At 46.8% G+C, this 20,183-nt stretch overlaps 1 protein-coding gene across 3 annotated transcripts; it reads left to right on the top strand.

Moving 5' to 3' along the window:
- The first annotated feature begins 3,220 nt into the window (after nt 1-3,220).
- PDRG1 (p53 and DNA damage regulated 1) lies at nt 3,221-19,956 on the top strand. Of its 3 annotated transcripts, none has more exons than XM_084854551.1 (5): nt 3,221-3,482; nt 6,324-6,399; nt 16,766-16,840; nt 17,914-17,994; nt 19,436-19,956. In XM_084854551.1, the coding sequence occupies exons 1-5, from the start codon at nt 3,396-3,398 to the stop codon at nt 19,516-19,518; spliced, it is 402 nt and encodes a 133-aa protein (XP_084710677.1). In that variant the 5' UTR covers nt 3,221-3,395; the 3' UTR covers nt 19,519-19,956. The 3 variants fall into 3 exon arrangements, with proteins under 3 accessions (XP_084710677.1, XP_084710676.1, XP_084710678.1); XM_084854550.1 differs by having other exon boundaries at nt 17,911-17,994; XM_084854552.1 differs by lacking the exon at nt 16,766-16,840.
- The last annotated feature ends 227 nt before the right edge of the window (nt 19,957-20,183 follow it).

The raw sequence follows: 20,183 nt of genomic DNA, 5'->3' as shown, positions 1-20,183 counted from the left end.
AACATTTGTAGTGCAGAAGGGGAGAATGTATGTCCAAGTTTCCCATCCTCCAACATTTCAGAGATGAAAATAACAACAGGCTTGTAAGACCAGTCTTCTCATCTCAAGGATTTCTATCCAAGCTTCCCTGTTACACATTGCACAGTTACATATTGTTCTGTCTGTTGTGTTCACTTGGCCTCCAAGAGCTTATCCTCCACAGCTTAGGAACGAAAAGAAGGTGTTTGTTCTTTTAGGTTAGATATGCTGGGAAAACAGAATTGTCTTGCAATCTGTTATCAAGAGTTCAAAATGAATCTCCCTGGCATATGGAATGGCAGGCTGTCTGCTGCATGACACTTCTAATGTTTGTGCATGTGTGTTTACAATTATGCACTGGAGACAAGATGCACCCACCTCCATCCCGGTCTGATATTTAGATTCTAGCCACCTTGGGATGAGAGCTGAAACATGAGGAATGAACGACTACTCTAGCAACACACACTAGCAAAACATGGCTGGCTGGGGGACGCTGAGAGTTGTAGGCCTTTTTTCTGCCTAAACATGCATAGGATTGCGCCTTAATGTTCCCAGCAGACAAAAAATAGGGACTGGGATTTTCTGTAGAGAGGGAGAGGAACAGTTGGCGCATATCATCATCACCATCACTCTCTCTAAGAGCAAGTGTAGGTGGTGTGCTAACAGAAATGGAGCCAAAATAGGGCCACTGAGAAACAAGAAGGTAATATCAGCATGCTTGGGGGCGGGGGGAGTTCTTCAGAAGCGCAAAAGATCTTTTAAAAATACACCTAAGGGGGCAACTCCTCCCCAAACAGTCCATTGAGGAATAAGCACGCTCTGTAGCCACATTATGTAAAAAGGAAAACAGTTGGAAAAGAAAAACAGAAAGCTAAAGTGGGTGGGGATGAAGTGGGTGGGGATGGTGAAATGTCCTGCTTGAGCTCCTTACAGCTTACATGATGTCTTGGAGAGGGGCATGGCTGGCTCGCACCCTGAATAGAAACACGCTGTCCTCCTACACCTTGCCACTGTTCTGCCAGGCACCTGCTCACTGCCCACTCAAACAAATGCGGCTATTTGGCAGTGGCAGCACCTGCAAGCATCATATGAGCAGAGTGGTGCATGCGCCTCTCTGCCTTCTTGCTTGGTCAGTGCAATTCCCAAGGACACACTGACCATTCAGAGAAGGTGAGTCACTTAACCTGGACTTGAAGGGTTAATATGTACCTGCGGGAGGCGGGCGAGGGATCTCTGGGAGGTCTTTCTGCCTTTTCTGTGTCTCCTCCCTCTACTTTCCTGCCTTCTTCCTCCTGCAAGGGATGCTGACCACGGGGGCTGCGCAGCCAACTTAACTTGAGATATAAGTTCATTATATCCCTGGTAAAGTCTGGCGGGGGGGGGGGCGGCGGCTGATTCGGACTTCAGGTTCATACCCACTGCATGCGCTGGCTACCTCACTCTGCCTAATGGTGAGACTGGCCCTGCTAATGTCATGCGTATCTGGGTTTCACCGTCCTATCTGTTATGGAAGTATGTAAACCATTTTGATACACCCTCAGTCAAACTCATAGACTCATAGAATAGTAGGGCTGGAAGGGGCCTATAAGACCATTGAGTCCAACCCTCTGCTCAATGCAGGAATCCAAGTCAGAGCATCCCTGACAGACAGCTGTCCAGCCTCATCTTGAATGCCTCCAGTGTGGGAGAGCCCACCACCTCCCTAGGCAATGGGTTCCACTGTCGTACTGCTCTAACAGTCAGGAGGTTTTTCCTGAGGTTCAGCCAGCATCTGGCTTCCTGTCACTTGAGCCCATTCTTCCAAGTCTTGCCGGGATGACGCCGGGATGATGGAGAAGAGAGCCTGGCCTTCCTCTCTGTGACAACCTTTCAAGTACTTGAACAGCACTATCCTACCCCTTGAGTCTTCTCAAGGCTGAACATGCCCAGTGCTTTCATTCTCTCCTCATAAGGCTTAGTTTCCACTCCCCTGATCATCTTCATGGCTCTCCTCTGAACCCTCTCCGGTTAGGGTAAGTGAACAGTGAGTGAACTATAAAGCCCAACCCTCTTTCACAGGTGTAAATGCAAATTGGGGAGATGATGTACAGTTGCCACCGTCTTCCCCAGCCCTGCACCTATGCTTTTAACGGCAGCTTGACATGCAGAAATGTAATATAAAGGTGTTTTCTATTTTTTTTCTGGCATGGAGATAATTGGCAGGAAAGGCTTTCAGCTGCTGGATTTCTGGCAGCTGTTCAAGGCACAAGAACAGGAAGAGTTTAAAGAGGAAAAATTGCAACCATCATCCTAGGAAGGAAAAGAGGACTGGGGAAGTCCCCTCTGCAAGGTTTAAGTAGGGAAAGCAGCAGCCTTCGTGCTCCCCCCTCCCCCTTGAGGGCCAAGAGGGAGCGATCCCCTGCCTAGTCCTAATACCTTCCAAGGCTTTCTAGCTGAAAAGAGGGATACCTTTGTGAACGTGCAGTATCTCCAATCCCCACTCAAGCACTGCTGCTTGCATGACACCTCCTCCCCATCCCAGCTCTTATATTGCTGAAATTTTATATTCCTGTGACCTGCACTGATTTCTGGAGCAGCAGTGTGTTCACAAATTGGCCATTTCCCCTTTTAAAACAAAAAACAAAACTCAGGGCCCAATCCGAAGCATGTGTAGACAGCATAAGAGTCCCACAGCCCGCAGCATTTCCCAGGCAGCTGGCTGCCAGGGGAATGCTGAGAGCTGTAGGGCCTTTTTCTGTCTAAACATGCGTAGGATTCCACCTGTAACAATGTTTACAGCACCGTCCTATACCTGTATTGGGGTGCAATCATATGCATACTCAGAAAAAAGCCCCACAACTCCCAGCAGGGCTGGCTAGGGCGTGCTGGGAGCTGCAGCCTCTGGGGGCTAACATGCTTGGAATTGCACCTTCAGTCAGCCCTGCTGTGCCCCGTGGGACTTACTCCCGTGCAACCTGGGTCTCACAAGGAAGCTGGGCCGGGCACTCCTCACGGCCAGAGCAATGCGCGGCAGCCCGTAGGAACTAACTTAGCAAGGTGCCCCGGCCGGACAGGCAGGTGCGGGAGGTGCGGGGGAAGCCCCGCGCCCCGCAGAAGGGGGCCTGTGCGTCGAGGAAGGGCCGGCCCAGGGCCAGCTGGAGCGCGCAAGCCCGTCGGGACGTCCGGGCGGAGAGAACACGAAGCAGCCGCCCCTTCTCCCTCCGCCCGCTCTCGGGCGACGCAGGCCTGGCGGGGCAGCGCGAGGCCTAGCCGGTTGCCTTGGTTACCGCCCGCCCGAGCAAGCCGAGGCGCCTGCGTCGACTAGGCCTCGCCGCCTTCGATTTCTTTCGGCTTCCGTTCTGGTCGGGCGGCAGCGGCGGTTCTTTCCCCCCGCAGCGATGGGAGAGCAAGACCCGCACTTCGTGCTCCGGTACTTGGCCGAGGTGGAGGCGCTGGCCGAGGAGGTCATGGCCCGGAGGCAGCAGGTAGGCCGCGAGGGGCGGGCGATCCCCGCCCCCCCCGAGCTCGCCCCCCGCCCTCTTCCTCCTGCACGGCCTTGTTGCTTCCCCGCCCTGCATGAACTCATGGGACCCCCCCCCCCCCGCAGCTTAGCATTCGGGCTGCGCAAGGGGGGTTCTGCGAACTCGCGCACTGCAGCCCTTGCAAGAGGCACGCGAGGTGGGCCGGTGCCGTTACGGCGCGCGATATGGGGCCGGGGGGGGTGGAGAGGAGATGTGGCCCCCGGCGAGGTCACGGCAGTGGCGGGGTTTGAGCTGAGGCCTTCTCGACGCCTGGCGCAGCCCCTGGCGAGCAGCGCGCTGGGTTCGTTGGTGGGGAAACTGCCGGAGTTGCGTCCCTTCAGGCTGCAGGAAGGGGCTTACTGGTGGGATGCTGCTGCTGCTGTTCAGTCGTTCAGTCGTGTCCGACTCTTCGTGACCTCATGGACCACAGCACGCCAGGCCTCCCTGTCCTGCGCTCCCTCCCGGAGCGTGCTCAAGTCCATATTCGTTGCATCGGTGATGCTATCCAGCCATCTCATCCTCTGCCGCCCCCTCCTCCTTTTGCCTTCGATCTTTCCCAGCATCAGGGTCTTTTCCAGTGACTTTTCTCTTCGCATTAGGTGGCCAAAATATTGGAGCTTCAGCTTCAGGATCTGTCCTTCCAATGAGCACTCAGGGTTGATTTCCTTTAGGACTGACTGATCTGACCTCCTTGCAGTCCAGGGGACTCGTAAGAGTCTTCTCCAGCACCACAATGGAGATGCTGCCTCTAGTTAAAAACAAAACAGACATAAAATGGCTGAGTGGCTGGGTGACCAGCCAGATGGGCGATAAATAAATTTTAATAATAAATAAAATAAAATGTTACACCTAGAAAAGCGGGGGATGCTCCAGCGGGATGCTGACTGACACTCTAGGTTTCTGTGTGTAGGGATTTGGGTGGGGGGCAGAAGGCGGCTCTTTCCGTCTGCTGAGCTCCTACCTGCACTCTGAAGCAGGGCAGCTCAGACAGGTTGCTTCCCTCATCTGCAACGGCGGTTGTGCTTGCACCTGCTCTCCACCATGCTTCAGTCTCTGGGTTTCCTCTGACCCCCGCCTCCCCCAGCAAGACTCCCAGTTTTCAGCCCCACCTCTTGTTATTTTTTTCTGCTTTTCCCATTTCCGTGTAGGGGAGTTAAAGGTGCTAGTCAGCTCCCCTGCTCAAAAGGGAAGGATACTAGGCCAACACTTTCCCAAGCTGTCTTTGTAACTAATACCGTTCTGCAAATAGTGCCTCATCTACCACCACCTGTTATTAAAAATTTTGGCCACCTGATGCGAAGAGAAAACTCTCTGGAAAAGACCCTGATGCTGGGAAAGATTGAAGGCAAAAGGAGAAGGGGGCAGCAGAGGCTGAGATGGCTAGACAGCATCACTGATGCAGTGAATATGAACTTGAGCACACTCCGGGAGAGAACGCAGGACAGGAAGGCCTGGCGTGCTATGGTCCATGGGGTCACGAAGAGTCAGACACGTCTGAACAACAACTTATTAAGAAGCCCTCCCATTATTATGCTCCTATCAAAACAGCACCTTCAGTCATGTTCCTGAGTTCCTGTTAGTAACTGTTTGCAGGGTCTCTCTGCTCTTTTCTCTCTCCTCCCACAGTTTCAAGGTGGTAGAAGCATATAAGCAGGGCTCTGAATGCACTGTATTTGAGAGAGAGAAAGGTTGTCTGAATTATTCACTATGAACAGATGTGTGCAGAATTGTAAGTGTTGCAAATGATTCAGATGACCTGTTCACCACAAGAATGTATGGGTGATCAGGAAAGCGTATTTATTTATTGCACCAACCTCATGACTTTCAATTTTTATTTGTTATTCAAATTTATATATTGCTTTCCACAAAGGTATCAAAACATAGAACACAATGGCATAAAAACAATAATAAATATAATAATGAAAACAACACCATACAAATCCTATGACCACTGGGCATTGTCTAGACAGCCATAGGATTTTTTTGGTTTCTGGAAACCGCTCTCCCCTCTCCCTCCGCCATCTCCGTGTTTGGAAACGGAGCGTGGAGACAAGATTAAAGCGGGGGGATCCCATGGGCAGGGAGGGGAGGAGGCTGGAAACTACTTTAGACAGCTTCCTGTCTGGTCTCCAGTCCCGTTCCCTCCCCTTTCCCGAAGCCACGGCTAGATGCACAAAAAGGCATGTCTTGCCACAAATGTAGGGTGGGCAGGGCGCGGAGGAGAGGATCCTCTCCATGCTCCAGCTGCCCTGGATTGGATAGTCAGCCTCCAATTTTGGAGGCTACCAACTATCTCAGTAGAATTGCATCCTTAACCAGCAATAAAATGGCGCACTCTACTGTGTGCTACAAACCACAGCTGGCTGGGTCACACTTCAGGGAAACCCTGTAAAAAGAGATGAGTTTTAAGACAGCTGAATGTCAGAACTGTGGGAGCCTGTCTCACGTCAACTGGTAAAGTGTTCCAGAGGGTGGGTGCTGCAACACTAAATGCTCTACTGTTAAGTGCTCCTGATGCTCACCTCGAGAGCATGTGGCGCCCTCAGAAGGGCTCCCTTTGGTGAATGCAGAGATCAGGCAGGGACAGGATACTGTTGTGTGTGTAGTCTTTTTTTTTGTTTTTATTCTTCTGTAAACTGCTTTGGGATTTGTTTCAAAGGAGAAGCAATATATAAATATTGTTTAATAATAACAAAAACAACTTGTATTTTTAATCCACCCAATAACAGACATTCTAAATGCTTGTGAACTGGCCTTTGATGTCATCTTGTTAATAACCTGAAGGTTTAACCATTTCTCTTTTAGATTGTGGATCTGGATCACAAACGGAATCAAAACCGGGAGGCACTGAGGGCTCTGAGTCAGGAGCCAGACTCTTCAGGTGAGGGGCCCTTTTTGAACATATGAAGCTGCCTTATTCTGAGCCAGATGCTGGTCCATCAAATCTAAGGTTGTCTACTCTTAATCGGCAGCAATTTATTTATTTAACTTATAACCCACCTTTTTTCCCCCCTTGCAAGGAACGCAAGGCGGTTTACGTGGTTCTCCTCCTCCTCCATTTATTTCACAACAACCCAGTGAGGTAGGTTAGGGTGAGAGTCAGTGACTGGCCTATAGTCACCCAGTGAGCTTCATGGCTGAGTGGGAGCTAGAATCCAGATCTCCCGAGTCTCAGTCCAACACTCTAACCACTCCACTACATGGTTCTCCAGTGTCTTAGGGAGAGGCTTTTACCAGACAGGCTGCTTGCTGCCTGGGATCCTTTGAACTGGCAATGTGAGGGATTGAACCTGGAATTCCTTGCGTTTGAAACATGTGCTCTGTTTACTAAACCTATGGTCTCTTGACATTTTTAATTTGTGTTGGGGGTCTATTGAAACCCACTGCTTCCCAAAGGCATGGTACCTGACCGTTTAAGAGCCCTGGTGCATGTTCAGGTCCCCTGTGCCTCGGGAGGGAAGGCTTCACTGGGAGTGGACCAGAGCCCCTAATAAACATTTATACTGAGCCCTTGTGTTGTGCTGTGTAGCTTGTTTTGTAGGTTTCTTTGTTAGAGCAGAATATAAATATAGCAATTCAAAGGTATACCTTGTTCAAAAGGAATAGACTTCCTGCATTGAGCAGGGAGTTGGACGCAATGGTCTCATAGGCCACTTCCAACCCTACTATTATATGATTCTATGACTCACCCAACAGAAAGGGAAGGGGAGTAGCATTATATGTGGAGAATGTTTACGCCTGTTTGGAAATCCATGATTCTGAGGATGGAAGCATAAGAGCCATGCTGGATTAGACCAACGGTCTATCTAGTCCAGCATTCTGTTCCCACAGTGGCCAACCACAGTTGCCAACTGGGAACCCACAAGCAGGACACGAGTGCAGCAGCACCCTCCCACCCATGTTCCCCAGCAACTGGTGTACATAGGCATACTGCCTGTGATACCGGAGGTAGCACATAGCCATCAGGACTAGTAGCCATTGCTAGCCTTCTCCTCCCGGAATTTGCCTAACCCCTTTTAAAGCCTTCCAGATTGGTGGCTGGCACTGTTACAGTTGTGAGTTTGTTTGCGCTGTCTGTAGTTCAGTACTTTGGGAGCGTTCACTTGTCTGTTTACCTCTTAATAGCAAATGAAATACTTTTCAACGAAGTGTACACCTGATTGTTTTGTGGGTTGCAATCCAGGTTTTGTACCTAACAAGAATTAGTACAGGAAAACCATTTTTGATCCATTTATTTGTATTAGAAATATGCTTATATTTTTAATCACATCACATAAAATAACTTGCATATAATGACATAAAAACATTTATATTGTTAAACGGAGCTTTGCTAAAGATCCTTAAATCTTAATAGCTTAAAAATGAGAGATCTCATTCTAAGTACCAAGTTCCTGATTCAATACTGAATAGGCAATCCAGCTGACTGGTACAGAGGCCTGATGAACTAATAAGAAGCTCCTGCATTCTAAAATCAGCACATATTTATACTCTTTTTATATAGAAATTACCTCATAACTAATACCTACTGTCCCATAAATTAGGGCTCTCAGTCTTATTTCATTGTTATTAAACATTTTTTTAAAATTCAAACATAAAAGGTGTATATGTATGTATCTTTCAGGCTAGATAAGATAAATTCTGAATTATAACTTTGAGAAGATAACTCTTAACCCAATATTTGCTAACTAAACCCGAGTCTAAATTTTTCTTGTCATCTAATATATCAGGCTTTTGATGTGTATACCTTACACAATAATTTTGCTCATTAATTGATAAGCAAAAACTTGAAGTACACTTTTAACCTGGAATATTACAGTCTCACACTTGTTCATTACTCAGACTTTTGGCCCAAGTGATAGGCCTTTAAATCAGCATTTTCTCTTTGGATACTGTCCAGGTCAACTTGACAGTTATCTTCATTCTAGTTACCCAGAATTCATTGTGAACCTGCTTCTGTCTCTGTGTTGTCTTCTCTTTATACAGTTTAATACAATACTTCTTATTTACATTTTCAAAATCTTAATATATCTATCATTAACATTTAGCATTTGCATTTCATAATAAGACATCTTACATTGTTTTAAAACAGGTGGATTAGCATTTTTTCAGTAGTCTTCCCAACAAATCCAAGAAAGCAAAGTCAGCTATTTCTAAAATCCATGACATGACTACATCTTGTGGTAGCTTACTCTCCTGTAAGCATTTGGATAAAGACAGAGGTAGTGAGAAACAAGAGTGATATTGTTGTGGCAGTATGTTACAGACTGCCCAGTCAGCTGGAAGACATGGATTGTGCTTTCCTAGAACAGATGGCAAAACTTTCACAGAGCCAAGCCATAGTAGTACTGGGGGATTTCAGCTATCCTGATATTTGTTTGAAACTTAACTTTGCTAAGAATGGAACATCCCAGATTTTTTTTTTTTTACTTGCTGACAGCTCAGTTACTCAGCAAGTGGAAGAGGGAACCAGAGGATCTCTTGTCATGGACTTAATCCTGACCAACAGGGAAGAAAGTGAAAGTGATAGGAACCTTTTGGGATAATGACTGCTGTGGGTTTTGCATGGACAGCTGGTGGGCCACTGTGTGAACAAAACGCTGGACTAAATTCTAGTTCCACTGTGTGAACTAAATGCTGGACCTTGGTCTGATCCAGCATGGCTCTTCTTATGTTCATCTTGGAATTTGTGATAGAGAGGCTGTGAAAACTGAGAAAGTTGGGTAGAGAATGCTTGGAGTTGTAGCTGAACACATCTGGAGGTTAGGGAAAGCTGCTCTAGACACTGCACAGTAGAGATCTGTGCATGGATGTGTGAAATTCATGGTTAGTCCTTGTATTTTCTTTGTGCTATGGTTATTGTGCCTCTGAGCTGAGTCTTCTAATGCGGCTGCTGTTATCCCTACGTTCTGCTCTTACCTTATTATTTACTGCTGGAACTATAGCTATAGATTCCTATTGTAGGCCCTTCCCCAAAGGTAATCCAGAATTAAATCTAAGTTAGCTGCTACTGGCTAGACCAGCAATGATGTGAAGCATATTGGGGGGTTGGACTTGATGGTCTTACAGGCCCTTTCCAACCCTACTATTCTATGATTCATATGAAAGAAAATAAGTCTTCAGATGATGGCAAGGACAAGTTTATAATTGGGAATAATTTCCTCCTTGGATAGATGACTAGAGCAAGTCATGCAGTCACCTCCGTATCCCCTCATACACAACAGGAGAATCTAAGATGGCCATTCTCAGCCTGAAATAAGAAACAAACTCAAAGTTATAAAAACAGCTAATTGTTGCAGATGTTAACTACAGAAGTTGAATGCTACATGATTATGCCAGGAAAGAAAAATCTGTAAATTGTCAAGGCCGCTTGTATTCCTTGTTAACAGTGTTCCCAAGTTTGCATTTAGAAAACTTAGATTCAACACTCAGAATAAATAGTGTAAATTAATGTGCACATTTCTATTCATCTTTGAACGTTCCAGACCTCTTGATTGTGGGGTTGAATTTACTGTGTTTTAACAAATCAAGTGGAAACAAAACACAAGCTTAAGTTCTCAAAGTGCTGCTGCACCAGGTTCCAGCTCCATGTAGTTGTCTACGTGCCTAGAATTGCAGAACGGCTCTGCCTGTAGCCTGGCGTGCTTTGGCACCCATTAGGTTCCAACATAAACATCCTGGATGCTCATGTGACCCACTGTCTCCTTCCCTCTGGATGTGAGTGCTCTTTTGCGTTTACCATCCGCCTCTCCCTCCTTGGGCAAGAAAGGTATGACGGTCTTGGTGGCTGCTCCACAGTTCTGCAACTCGCTTCTCACAGAGACCTGCCACAGCTTCTGGAAATGTTACAAGACCTTTTTATTTTGGCTAAGCTGAGTGTGTTGGTTTTCCCATATTTGTTAGGTTTTGTTTAATTGGCTGCATGTGTTTGAGCTATTGCTATCTGCCCTCAGGCTTTAAGATGGGGTGAATGGAAAAAAAGTCCCCTGAACACCTTGAAATTTGGTGCTGAGTCCCAGGAAATTTTGAAATATTCACCTCTGTGCTGGGCTATTTACTAATAATATGAAATATTTTTTCCATACCTGTTTAAATAAACCACGTATAAGGCCAGAAAAAATGGAAGTGGTCTTCTGTTGTCTGCTATCCAGTTGATGCTGAGGTTTTCTTGCACAACCCTGACTGGTAGCTATAATGGGAACCAGTCTGATCCCTGTGTTGAACCTTGAGTCATGAGTTCTTGCTGTGCTGCTAGTAACTGCGCTCGTTGTTGTTCAGTCGTTCAGTCATGTCCTACTCTTCGTGACCCCATGGACCATAGCACGCCAGGCCTTCCTGTCCTGCGCTCTCTCCCGGAGTGTGCTCAAGTTCATATTCATTGCATCGGTGATGCTATCTAGCCATCTCATCCTCTGCCGTCCCCTTCTCCTTTTGCCTTCAGTCTTTCCCAGCATCAGGGTCTTTTCCAGAGAGTTTTCTCTTCGCATTAGGTGGCCAAAATATTTCAGCTTCAGTATCTGTCCTTCCAATGAGCACTCAGGGTTGATTTCCTTTAGGATGGACTGATTTGACCTCCTTGCAGTCCAGGGGACTCGTAAGTCTTCTGCAGCACCACAGTTCGAAAGCATCAATTCTTCGGCGCTCAGCCTTCCTTATAGTCCAGCTCTCACAGCCATACATTACTACTGGGAAAACCATAGCTTTGATTAGACTGGAGAAGGAAATGGCAACCCACTCCAGTATTCTTGCCAAGAAAACCCCATGGAACTGCGCTCAGCACTTCCTAAAAGCTATAAGCAGAGCAGGTTACTACAGGAAATGGTGCAAGGATTGTGCCATTCTGTGATAACTTCTAGTTACTGTTACTCTTCAAAACTGCTGTTTCCTCCCTCCCTTCATATCTTATGCATGCCCATCATATCTGAATGCTTTCTGATAGCACGTTAAGTTGGGTGACTAATGTCTGCCACGAGTGGCAGCAGTGACTCCTCTCTGGGGGAAGATCATGCACAGCTAACGGTCTGCTTCCCTTGCAGACTGTGAGGAGTTGTTGTTCAGTCGTTCAGTCGTGTCCGACTCTTCGTGACCCCATGGACCATAGCACGCCAGGCCTTCCTGTCCTGCGCTCTCTCCCGGAGCGTGCTCAAGTTCATATTCATTGCATCCGTGATGCTATCTAGCCATCTCATCCTCTGCCGTCCCCTTCTCCTTTTGCCTTCAGTCTTTCCCAGCATCAGGGTCTTTTCCAGGGAGTTTTCTCTTCGCATTAGGTGGCCAAAATATTGGAGCTTCAGCTTCAGTATCTGTCCTTCCAATGAGCACTCAGGGTTGATTTCCTTTAGGATGGACTGATTTGACCTCCTTGCAGTCCAGGGGACTCGTAAGAGTCTTCTCCAGCACCACAGTTCGAAAGCATCAATTCTTCGGCGCTCAGCCTTCCTTATAGTCCAGCTCTCACAGCCATACATTACTACTGGGAAAACCATAGCTTTGATTAGACGGACCTTTGTCGGCAAGGTGATGTCTCTGCTTCTTACTATGCTGTCTAGGTTTGCCATAGCTTTCCTCCCCAGGAGCAAGCATCTTTTAATTTCATGGCTACAGTCACCGTCTGCGGTGATCTTGGAGCCCAAGAAAGTAAAATCTGTCACTGCTTCCATTTCTTCCCCTTCTATATGCCAGGAAGTGATGGGGCCAGATGCCATGATCTTAGTTTTTTTAATGTTGAGTTTCAAACCAGCTTTTGCACTCTCCTCTTTCACCCTCAACAACAGGCTCTTGAGATCCTCTTCGCTTTCTGCCATTAGGATGGTATCGTCTGCATATCGGAGGTTGTTGATAATTCTCCCAGCAATCTTAATTCCGACCTCTGATTCATCCAACCCGGCATTTCTCATGATGTACTCTGCATATAAGTTAAATAAGCAGGGTGACAATATGCAGCCTTGTCGTACTCCTTTCCCAATTTTGAACCAATCGGTTGTTCCATGTCTGGTTCTGACTGTTGCTTCTTGACCCTCGTACAGGTTTCTCAGGAGACAGGTAAGGTGGTCTGGTACTCCCATCACTTTAAGAATTTGCCACAGTTTGTTGTGATCCACACAATCAAAGGCTTTAGCGTAGTCAATGAAGCAGAAATAGACGTTTTTCTGGAATTCTCTTGCTTTCTCCATGATGCAGCGAATGTTGGCGATTTGATCTCTAGTTCCTCTGCCTCTTCGAAAGCCAGCTTGTACTTCCGGTAGTTCTCGGTTCACATACTGCTGAAGCCTAGCTTGTAGGATTTTGAGCATCACCTTGCTGGCATGTGAAATGAGCGCAATTGTGCGGTAGTTTGAACACTCTTTGGCGTTGCCCTTCTTTGGAATTGGAATGTAAACTGACCTTTTCCAGTCTTGTGGCCACTGTTGAGTGTTCCAGATTTGTTGACATATTGAATGCAGCACTTTAACAGCATCATCTTTTAGGATTTTAAATGGTTCGGCTGGAATACTGTCATCTCCGCTAGCTTTGTTGTTACTAATGCTTCCTAAGGCCCACTTGACTTCACTCTCTAGGATGTCCGGCTCAAGTTCAATGACCGCACTATCATGGCTATCAGGGACATTGAGATCTTTCCTGTGTAGTTCTTCTGTGTATTCTTGCCACCTCTTCTTAATCTCATCTGCTTCTGTTAGGTCCCTGCCTTCTTTGTACTTTATCATGCCCGTCTTTGCACAAAACGTTCCCTTGAGATCTCCAATTTTCTTGAAGAGATCTCTAGTCTTTCCCATTCTGTTGTTTTCCTCGATTTCTTTGCATTGTTCATTTAAGAAGGCCTTCTTGTCTCTCCTTGCTATTCTCTGGAACTCTGCGTTCAGTTGGGTATATCTTCCCCTTTCTCCCTTGCTTTTCGCTTCCCTTCTTTCGTGAGCTACTTGTAAAGCCTCATCAGACAGCCACTTTGCTTTCTTGCATTTCTTTTTCTTTGGGATGGATTTCGTTGCTGCCTCCTGAACAACGTTACGGACCTCCGTCCATAGTTCCTCAGGCACTCTGTCTATCAGGTCTAATCCCTGAAATCTATTCCTCACCTCCACTGTATATTCATCAGGGATATGATTTAGGTCATACCTGAACAGTTTAGTGGTTTTCCCGACGTTCTTCAATTTAAGCCGAAATTTTGCAAGAAGCAGCTCATGATCTGAGCCACAGTCAGCTCCAGGTCTTGTTTTGACTGACTGTATGGAGCTTCTCCATCTTTGGCTGCAAAGGACATAATCAATCTGATTTCGATATTGACCATCTGGTGATGTCCATGTGTAGAGTCGCCTCTTGTGCTGTTGGAAAAGAGTGTTTGCTATGATCAGCATGTTCTCTTGGCAAAACTCTATTAGCTTTTGTCCTGCTTCATTTTGTACACCAAGGCCATGCCTGCCTGTTATCCCGGTGATTTCTTGACTTCCTACTTTAGCATTCCAATCCCCTATGATGAAGAGGACATCTTTTTTTGGTGTTAGTTCTAGAAGGTGTTGTAGGTCTTCATAGAACCGATCAACCTCAGCTTCTTCGGCCTCAGTGGTTGGGGCATAGACTTGAATTACTGTGATGTTGAATGGTTTGCCTTGGATTCGTACTGAGATCATTCTATCATTTTTAAGATTGTACCCCAATACTGCTTTTCCCACCCTTTTATTGACTATGAGTGCTACTCCATTTCTTCTAAGGGATTCTTGCCCACAATAGTAGATATGATGGTCACCTGAATTAAATTCGCCCATGCTTGTCCATTTTAGTTTGCTGATTCCCAAGATGTCAATGTTCAATCTTGCCATCTCATGTTTGACCACCTCCAGCTTACCTTGATTCATTGATCTGACATTCCAGGTTCCTAAACAATATTGTTCTTTACAGCATCAGATTTTCTTTTCACCACCAGACACATCCACAGCTGAGTGTCCTTTCGGGTTTGGCCCAGCCGCTTCACTCTTTCTGGCGCTACTTGGAAATACCCTCTGCTCTTCCCCAGTAGCATATTGGACACCTTCCGACCTGAGGGGCTCATCTTCTGGCATCATCTCTTTTAGCCTTGTGATACGTTCCATGGGGTTTTCTTGGCAGGAATACTGGAGAGGGTTGCCATTTCCTTCTCCAGTGGACCACATTTTGTCAGAACTCTCTGCCATGACCTGTCCGTCTTGGGTGGCCCTGCACGGCATAGCTTATGGCTTCACTGAGTTACGCAAGCCCCTTCGCCACAACAAGGCAGTGATCCATGAAGGGGCATTGTGAACTTGGGTCGATCCTAATCTTTTCACTGTGCTGAGCTTGTGCATTTTGTTATACTCAATGGACTTATGTCACTCCCTGATTTTAACCTATTAGAAATAAGCAAAGCCCAGACAATTCTCTGCAGTGTGCATTTGTGATTTTATTTTGGCTACGAGTCCTGAGCAGCCCTAATTATTCTGCCCTCCTCGGTGTTATTCTAGAGGCATATGCTTTTGTTTCCCCATTCCTGGGTATGTGAATCAGTTAGTGTGGCAGGAGCTGTCAGGATCAAATGCTTCCCCCTACCACCACCACCTTCATAATGCAAGATGTTATTAGGGGTGAGTAATAAGAAATGACAAAGTGTTATCAGCTTGACATCAGTGTGTGTGTGTGTGTGTGTGTGTGTGTGATCTCCAAGTGTGAAGCGTGTGTTTTGGGCTGCTGACCACCAGCATTAACCAGCCAAACGCCCATCCTGATGGCAAGCAGCATGTGCATGTGGAGAAAGGGCACTGCCTACTCCAGCCTTCAGCATCTTGGTGCCCTCCAGGCATTTGTTGTTGTTGTTCAGTCGTTCAGTCGTGTCCGACTCTTCGTGACCCCATGGACCATAGCACGCCAGGCCTTCCTGTCCTCCGCTCTCTCCCGGAGTGTGCTCAAGTTCATATTCATTGCATCGGTGATGCTATCCAGCCATCTCATCCTCTGCCGTCCCCTTCTCCTTTTGCCTTCAGTCTTTCCCAGCATCAGGGTCTTTTCCAGGGAGTTTTCTCTTCACATTAGGTGGCCAAAATATTGGAGCTTCAGCTTCAGTATCTGTCCTTCCAATGAGCACTCAGGGTTGATTTCCTTTAGGATGGACTGATTTGATCTCCTTGCAGTCCAGGGGACTCGTAAGAGTCTTCTCCAGCACCACAGTTCGAAAGCATCAATTCTTCGGCGCTCAGCCTTCCTTATAGTCCAGCTCTCACAGCCATACGTTACTGCTGGGAAAACCATAGCTTTGATTAGACGGACCTTTGTCGGCAAGGTGATGTCTCTGCTTCTTACTATGCTGTCTAGGTTGGCCATAGCTTTCCTTCCAAGGAGCAAGCGTCTTTTAATTTCATGGCTACAGTCACCGTCTGCGGTGATCTTGGAGCCCAAGAAAATAAAATCTGTCACTGCTTCCATTCCTTCCCCTTCTATATGCCAGGAAGTGATGGGGCCACATGCCATGATCTTCGTTTTTGTAATGTTGAGTTTCAAACCAGCTTTTGCACTCTCCTCTTTCACCCTCAACAAGAGGCTCTTGAGATCCTCTTCGCTTTCTGCCATTAGGGTGGTATCATCTACGTATCTGAGGTTGTTGATAATTCTCCCAGCAATCTTAATTCCGACCTGTGATTCATCCAACCCGGCGTTTCTCATGATGTACTCTGCATATAACTTAAATAAGCAGGGCGACAATATGCAGCCTTGTCGTACTCCTTTCCCAATTTTCTTCTCCAGTGGACCACATTTTGTCAGAACTCTCTGCCATGACCTGTCCGTCTTGGGTGGCCCTGCACGGCATAGCTTATGGCTTCACTGAGTTACGCAAGCCCCTTCGCCACAACAAGGCAGTGATCCATGAAGGGGGCAGACTGTGAGGCTTTTGCATTAATGAGGGAAAGATGTGGGATGCATGTGCGTGGCCCGTGATGGTGCTTTTGTGTTCGTAAGTCTTGGGCCAAGCCTTTGTGAAGGGTCTTTGTCCAAGGGGAGACTTACACTGTCTGCTTTACCACATTTGCACTGGTGACACTGAGTTGTGGATTATTTCTCATCCCAAGGCAGCTGTTAATTCCTCCTTGCCCCCACATCTACAATGTGTGCTTGAGTTCCAGTCATCCAGTTGGTGATGTTGGGGTAGGACAATTATGAGAATACACCAGTATAAGGTAGAGACTTGGACCTGAGCCTGCTACCTCAATGTCTTGTTTATGCTTTAAATAAGTTTGTTTCCTTGCTTTCAGATAAAGTCATGGTTTGCTTTGGGAATATGTTTGTACAGCTTCCAAAACCAAAGACCAAGGACATGTTGCAGAGAGGTGAGATTCCTGTGATGTGCTTGCAAAGTCTTAACATTTCTAGGGCTGAGTCTCACAACCAGACTGGAATGCTGAGGGCGTTGGCCAAATAGGATTTGCTTGGTGTTTAAGCAGCATGAGTCCAATTGACAGTTCAGCCCCAGCTTTACCTTGCCATTTTTGGCAGCTTTGTGGTGAGGTGGTAAATGTTGGCTGAGTTGCAGGTTTGGTGTGTGCTGAAATCCCATTGGCTTCTAAGGATTTGTCAGAAGCTATCCCTGCACTTCTCAAAACATTTCCTGTAATTATAAGAACTGTCAACTCGCTTAGCCTTATATAAAATGAAAGCTGAGGTTCTCAGGATGCCTGCTTAGTGGTTAATTATCCCTGGGAGCTGAGAGAGGAAGAACAGGGACAACTGGCCACTAAAGAAAAGATAAGCAGAACAGAAGATAGACAAAGTCAGCCAGCCACTCCTTGTTCACCTCCAGATTCTCTGCCTGTCTTTGAGGGAGCATCAGAATTCTCAACGACCAGAGTGTGGCTTAAATGTGGCTCCTTCTCATGTGACACGTATAGTGTCTAGCCAGACTGTTAGAAAGCTGCACCTGTTCAAAAAGAGCCAGTAGTTGCATATGTGCCTGTTGACCTGCTGCAGTTGTGCATAAGAGGGAATGCCTGATCAAAAATTGCACTCCTGAGCATCTTTGCTTTCAGAGGCCTGTTTCTGACCATAGTATACAAAGTGTATACACTGAGGGGCCTACTGAGCAGATAATGTCTGAGGCCTGAGACGACTGAAGCAAATCAACCAAGTTGTACACTGCCCAGAGCCCCTGGGCTGTTACCCAACTTACCATGTGAGAAAATTCCAGCCTGCCCTGTAATATGATAGTGTGTTCACAGAGTGGGGGAATTGAAAGGGAGATGGTATCTTAATGCTACACAGCCAACACATTTTGGAATATTGAGAAAGAGCCTTTCTACAGTCATGGTTGTCACTGAAAGACAAAGCATGAAAGAACATGAATGCCGAGTTGGGCAGTGTTTTAAATCTTCCAGATGACTTGTCATACTATCCACTTTTTCAGCAGATCAAGAACTCCTAGATGAAGAGATAGCCAAATTGCGGAAAGAGCTAAAAGTCAAGGTCAACCGTCTCCTGGAAGCTCAAGGTATTTGCCAGATGGGCTGAAATAATCTGAATCTGTTCTGGATTTGATGTGGAACCTGAGCTCTTTGCAGTGGGTTGGGTCCAGGTCATGTGCCTAGGCCTAGAGGCCTCCTTGTTGCTTCTGCTCTTCATGCCATCTCAATAAGTGAGGCAAGATCTGGGAACTGAGGCACAGTGTTTTGGGATGAGCAGAATTGTAAGTATTGCTTGCCAGTGTTGAATCTTTGGGAGTAGGCTGGATTCATGACCCAAATAATGTCTACCTTCTGGGGCGTGCTCCTCCCCAGGCTGAAGAAGGGGAACTGGAAGTAAATAGAAGGCCGAGGTAGGGAAGGATAAGATAGACAATGTAAGGTACTCATCAGATCTTGGACCTTCCCTGTTATTGGGGAGGGCTGTGGAGGAACCTGTTCTTATCAGGTGGCAAAGAATGGGAATGACTCTTTGTCCTTCACAGAATGGGGTAATTGTAGAATGCTTCTGCTGAACATAGTGATAGAACTAGTAAACAAGGCCAAACTAAATGAGATGCATGAATGACTTGTAAAAAGAAAATAGCAGGTGCAGGGGGTTCTATTGGGACCCTGGTGTGGGAGTTAGGGGGACTTTAACCCTTTGCCCTGTGCTGTGGTCCTGATCCAGATCAGGCCCGCTGCACTTGCTATTTGCATTGGAAGAAAAGCTCTCATTTGCATCTCATTTGATGCAAAGGCAGGCACTAGGGCCCAGATCTGGATTGGGACTGCAGCAAGGAGTAACAGATCTCAGGGTCCTGATCCAGACTGGGAAACCAGCACCTACCATTTACTTTAAAAAGCCATTCATGCACTAGCTAACTCTGAATGGTGTCTCATCTATTTTGGCTCTCAGTGTGGTTCCCACTTGAACATGGAGTGACACAATCCTGGTCCCTTCCCCTCCTACCCTGGTGGATGGCCCCTTATTGCTAGTACCTAAGCAAGACTTCTTTACTGAGCAAGGCTTTAGCTGTGTTACTTCAGGGGATCTCTCCCCCCACCTGCCCACCTGCAATCAAGCTGCAGGGCCCAGTGGTAATGGAGACCTTTGTGCCTTTCCAAAGTAGGCTCCTCCCCTCATCACTTTTCCATCAAATAAAAATAAGAGTCTTCTGAGTAGCCTTTGGCTTAATGTTCTGGTCCTGATGCCCAACTGAAACCTTCCAAGTGTATGGAACTGCACTGGCTCACATTCTTCTCTTGTTCCCCTTGCCTCTCCCTCCCAACTATCCTTGGGCCAAGGATTTGTGCTTTGCTTCTGCTAACTTTGTGAAGTGCCAGGCACACCGATGGAACATCTAGTTCTGGATGATCTGGGCAAGGGAGCCAAGCCACACCTTGTTAAGGAAAGCACAGTTTCCCTAGTGATTTGGCTAGTGCTTCCACAAGACAGGACAATTTAATATCTCCTTACTCTTTCCTAAGGTAAGCCGGAGCTGAAAGCCTACAACCTGAAACCCCTGAACGCTGAAGAAATGTGGTTCATGAGAAAGGTGCTGGATGGCTGAAACAGTCTTTTTATGTGGACTTAGCACCTCCATCTTGCACAGAAAACATGGAGAGAATTGCTAACTCTACAAAAGGCAACTTCACTCAGACACATGCTCCTGAAGCAGGGTGTTTCCTGAGCTGTTCACCATCTGATTACTGGCATCTTCTGTGGCAGGGGCTCAGGCTGCTGGTGAGGTTACTGCAAATTTGGATGGAGAAACATGCTCAAGTTTTCTGCATGTTTGACAATCTGGCTGGAGAGCAAGCATTAAAACCTAAGGAGCAGGGCAGCTGTAATGAGTCACAATTTTGTCTATGTGGGATCGGCTGTTGAATTCAGACTGCTGGAAATGAAGTGTAGGAACAGAATAAGTGTCATTCCACTGTTCCAGGACACAAATGCAGTTAAAATGCGTGTGGCTTTGTGATAATAAATTGTACACTCAAATCCAAAATGTGCGTGGCTGTGTAGTGAGTGATGGAGAGCGTTCTCTTGTTCAGCTTGCGTGTGTTATGATTCTTTGCCTGAAGTCAGCAATTCTCATCTGTTAAAACTCTGGGCACCAAGCCCAGATTGCCTTAACTGCCCCGTTGCCCAGCAGTCTCTCTTCCAGCACTGTGTGAAGAGAGTTGCAGGCCATGTGGGTAAAAACACCAAACAGCACAGCTGGGAATGTTTGCC

Source organism: Heloderma suspectum, chromosome 4 (assembly GCF_057233095.1).
Source record: "Heloderma suspectum isolate Gila_16-S chromosome 4, 16-S_ref, whole genome shotgun sequence".
Lineage (NCBI taxonomy): Eukaryota > Metazoa > Chordata > Lepidosauria > Squamata > Helodermatidae > Heloderma > Heloderma suspectum.
This window is presented reverse-complemented; position numbering and strand designations above follow the sequence as displayed.

Bases quoted from the DNA above. Each gene is read 5' to 3' on its own strand.
- PDRG1 (XM_084854550.1), top strand. From the start codon at position 3,396: ATGGGAGAGCAAGACCCGCACTTCGTGCTCCGGTACTTGGCCGAGGTG. The intron at 6,400-16,765 runs GTGAGGGGCCCT...CCTTGCTTTCAG, and splicing joins TCAGGAGCCAGACTCTTCAG to ATAAAGTCATGGTTTGCTTT. The intron at 17,995-19,435 runs GTATTTGCCAGA...CTCTTTCCTAAG, and splicing joins CCGTCTCCTGGAAGCTCAAG to GTAAGCCGGAGCTGAAAGCC.